Genomic DNA, 4,596 nt, shown 5'->3' with positions numbered 1-4,596 from the left:
TCACATTTTCCATAGATGCAAGTGTTGACTCAGACTTTCTTCACAGCTTCTTTCACCTCCTTATTTCTCAAGATGTAGATGATGGGGTTCAACATTGGGGTTACCACTCCATGAGACAGTCCAATTATCTATCAGAAGTGTTTGTGTCCTTTGACTTGGGCTTCATGTACATAAAAAGGGCTGAACCATAGAATAAGATGACCACAGTCAGGTGGGCTGAACCGTATAGAAAAGACTTTTTTTTTCTCCCTTCAGCAGAATTACTTCTCAGGATGGAAGAGAGGATGAAAACATAGGAGATGAAAATTAATAGTACAGGAATCACCAGTATAACAATATTTGTCACTGTTACGATAATCACATTGATGGTAATAGCCAAACAGATGAATTTAAGAAGGGCCAAGATCTCACAGGTCATATGATCAATGATATTATTACCACAGAAAGGCAATATCATTGTTATAATTGTCTGTAATAGAGAAGTCAGACAACCTATGATCCAAGACCATGTAGCCATGTGCACATACAGCACCATGTTCATGATGATGGGGTACCTTAGGGGGTTGCAGATGGCCACATATCGATCATATGCCATCACAGCCAGGAGGACACAGTGGAGCCTAACCCAAGAGAGACAACCATCTGCAGAGCACAGCCAATGAAAAAGATGGATTTTCTCTCAGACCCAATGCTTTTAATGAGCATTGAGGTGATGGATGATGACGTGTAACAGATGTCTAAGAATGAGAGGTTCCCAAGGGAGAAATACATGGGAGTGTGGAGGCAAGAATCCAGTATGCTGATGAAAATGAGGAGGCTATTTCTAGGAAGATGATCATGTACATGATGAGGCAGAGCATGAACAGACAAAACTGGAGTGCTGGGTATTGGGAAAGCCCCACCAGGAAGAATTCAGTCACAGCTGAGTAATTTCCCATTTCTTTGTGTCCATGTCACTCACCTTCATGGTTTATAAAAGGACATGACTCAGGAAAATTTACATTTATAATGTAGATTTTCAGCACATCTTCACTTCCAGTATTTTGCCTGACTCTTGGTTTTTTTGTTTGTTTGTTTAAAAGTCTCAAGAGCATGTTTGACAGGGACCACACCACCCTCTGCTGCTGCTGCTGCTAAGTCACTTCAGTCATGTCCGACTCTGTGTGACCCCATGGACGGAAGCCCACCAGGCTCCCCCGTCCTTGGGATTCTCCAGGCAAGAACACTGGAGTGGGTTGCCATTTCCTTCTCCAGTGCATGAAAGTAAAAAGTGAAAGTGAAGTCGCTCAGTCGTGTCCGACTCTTTGCGACCCCATGGACTGCAGCCTACCAGGCTCCTTCGTCCATGGGATTTTCCAGGCAAGAGTACTGGAGTGGGTTGCCATTGCCTTCTCCATTAGAGGGATTAGGGGAACACAAAAAAATCCCATGTTTCATATAGAAGCACAGACATACTGTATCAGTTTCCTAGTGCTGCCAAACCAAATTACCACCAACTTGGTAGCTTAAAAGAAATGGATTCTCTCACAGTCTGGAGGCCAGAAGTCTGAGATAAAGGTGTTGGCAGGCTCGTGCTCCCTACCATGGCTAGAGAGGAAGATCCTTCCAGCTTCTGGGGGTGCCTGGTGTTCCTTAGCTTGTGGCCACATCTCTCCTGTCTCTGTTTCTGTATTTTTTTTTTTTAATATTTATTTAATTTTTTGGCTGCACCAGGTCTTAGTTGTAGTGCAGGATCTGTAGTTGCAGTACGAAAACTCGGTTGCAGCATGTGGGATCTAGATCCCTGACCAGGGATCGAACCTGGGCCCCTTATGCTGGGAGCACAGAGTCTTAGCCGCTGGACCACCAGGGAAGTCCCTTTGCTTCTGTCTTTACGCAGCTTCACCTCTGTGTGTCTCTTTTATGAGGGCCTCAGTCATTGGATTTAGGGCTCAGTCTAAATCCAGGATGATTTCATCTCAAGATCCTGAAGCAATGTGCTTGACTCTTGGAACACTTACAGGAATAAGAAAGAGCAGAGATATTATATTAATATTACTTGTATTGGTGATAGATATAAGGCTTTAAGAAATCCAAAACATCTTAGATCTACACAGCAGCACGGTCAAGGCTACTAATGTTCCAAGAGTTCTTATGGAAAGTGCCAGATAAGATTTTGGAGGAACTACTTTTAAATGTAGGAGTATAAATATATCACCATATCATTTAACCCAGATATAAGTTTGGTAATTTGTTCAATTTTTAAGTCTCAAATGGAAAAGTAGGATAAAGCAATACTTATTTGTCAAGTTGTCATTAGAATTAAAGTTGATAAAAATCTGTTAAGTACCTAAAAGTAATGGTTCCAACATGGCATATATATGTGATATATAATTATGTTTACTTTTTGTAATATAGTAATATTAAATGTGTATTTCCATATACATATAAAGGTGAAGGAAGAACATCTCCTTTTCTTTCTGTTCAAAAAAGGTTCCAGGTGAAGGACACCATTTTTTAGAATTTAGGTCAAAATCAGAGAAAATGGAAATAGTAACATCACCAATAATACTGAATCAATCCATCACGTAGGCTTATCCAGACCTCTTCAGTTACCTTTTTTCTCACATACACCATTTTTCCTCTTGTGATACTGTTAAGGAAAAAAAATTTTTTTCCCCATAATCTTCATCAGCAATCCCACAAAATATTCTAACAGAGAAATATCTATGTAAAAACTGTGCTGGCCATATAATACAACTTCAACCAAAGATCTAGCTCCTCATCCAGTCACATTGTTACTCCTAGATTCCTCTAACGTGCAAATTATGGAGGCGCTGCTGTCACCCTCAGTGTTCTGCAGTGACCACGCTGAGTTTCTTATCAGTCTCCTCCTACTACTACCCTCTTTCTTCTTTATGCTTTGTTCAAAGTGTTTTCTTGTTAGAAGGGTCCCTCTTATCTTGGATATTAGCTTTTCAAGGAAAGCTTTCCCACTTCCTGTTGTGAGGAGGATGCCCCTTGTATGCACTGTCTCAACACTCCATACTTTATATCATTTATTCATTTCAAACTGTGCCATATAGACTGTAGTAGGTAATAGGGATCCCATTGTGAGGTCTTGTTTTTCAAAATGGGTACTGAATGCAGAATGTTGTGAGAGTTATTTTGTTCCTTTAAGAAACAATTTCTGTGCTACATAGCATGTTTCAATATGAAAAAATTATGGAATATTTTACAAAAACATTTTCTCAAACTAGTCTGTTATTCTAAATTGTCAGGGGTAGACTAAAACTATGGAATCATCATTACTTATGCATATATATGCAAGAATCATAAGTATATCCAAGCTATATACCAAAGTGATATAATTTATTTCATGAATTCATGAAATTTCAAATTAATATTTGAAAATCTGTTAATATAATGTACTAAACAGCTAGGTAAAAACCAAAGCAAAACACATGATTTTGTTAACTAACAAAACATAACAAGATGCCAAAAAGCATTTTATAAAATACAGTACTCATTCTTGATAAAATGAAAATCTCTTACTAATATAGTTATAGGAGGATGCATAATTTAGATAATAAAGATTGTCTTTTAAAAAAATTGTTTGGTCACATAGTTTAAAATTATGAAACTCTGCAGTATATGCATAAAAATAGTCAAAAGATTGTTATTAGACTATTATTATTACTTAACAGTTTTTCCCCTTAGTGATCCATCCAATAGACTAGAATAAGAAAAAATAATGATGTTGCATGTTCTTTCATGTTTCAAGTTCAATCATGATTTAAATAGTTAAAACAGTTTTGTTTTTTTTTTTTTCCCTCTAGGCCGCTGGAATTCTGGTTTGTGTTGGTTGTAGGTCATGCAACACATGTGAGAAGACACATCCTTACATGTCATACAAACAAAATTGTAATCTTAGAGAAGAGTAAAGAGAAAGGAAAATGGCCATGGTATAGTATTAAAATGGAAGTTTCATACCTATAAAACGATCACAATTTATGTACATGTGGCTGAAAAAAGTCACAGCAAAATGTTAACTTGTTTTTTCTAGCATGTGGGACTTGGATAATAATAACAATTATTATTAACTTTTTCTCATTCTCCAAATTCCCTTTAAGGAATGGATATTTTATGACTGTAAACATAAGAAATATGAAAAAGTTTTTCTTTGAAGGAAATAGTGGCAAGGATTTGCCAAATCTTGTCCCTAGTTTTCATTAACACTCAAGAAAGGATAAAAACAGTTAATGGAAAGGAAATTGGAGAATTTTTTTGTTGATTTATTATATAGACTGACTTAATGTCATTTAATGTTTTGATTTCAGGTAATCACTTCACAGAATTATCTCCTGAGCAGACACACTGACATAGTCTTAATTCTTGGAACACAATTCTCAGTTCAGCTCAGTTCAGTTGCTCAGTCATGTCCGACTCTTTGCGACCCCATTTGCAGCACGCCAGGCCTCCCTGTCCATCACCAACTCCCGAAGTTCACTCAGACTCACGTCCATCGAGTCAGTGATGCCATCCAGCCATGTCATCCTCTGTCGTCCCCTTCTCCTCCTGCCCCCAATCCCTCCCAGCATCAGAGTCTTTTCCAAT

At 37.9% G+C, this 4,596-nt stretch overlaps 1 protein-coding gene across 1 annotated transcript; it reads right to left on the bottom strand.

Annotated features, from left to right (window-relative positions):
• Positions 1-938, bottom strand: LOC129650581 (olfactory receptor 13D1). Its single transcript, XM_055579204.1, is given in 5 exon segments — positions 1-35; positions 38-130; positions 133-615; positions 618-824; positions 827-938. Coding segments are annotated over 5 exon segments (930 nt in total).
• Between the last annotated feature and the right edge of the window lie 3,658 nt (positions 939-4,596).

This window comes from Bubalus kerabau, chromosome 4 (genome assembly GCF_029407905.1).
Source record: "Bubalus kerabau isolate K-KA32 ecotype Philippines breed swamp buffalo chromosome 4, PCC_UOA_SB_1v2, whole genome shotgun sequence".
Taxonomy (NCBI): domain Eukaryota; kingdom Metazoa; phylum Chordata; class Mammalia; order Artiodactyla; family Bovidae; genus Bubalus; species Bubalus kerabau.
This window is presented reverse-complemented; position numbering and strand designations above follow the sequence as displayed.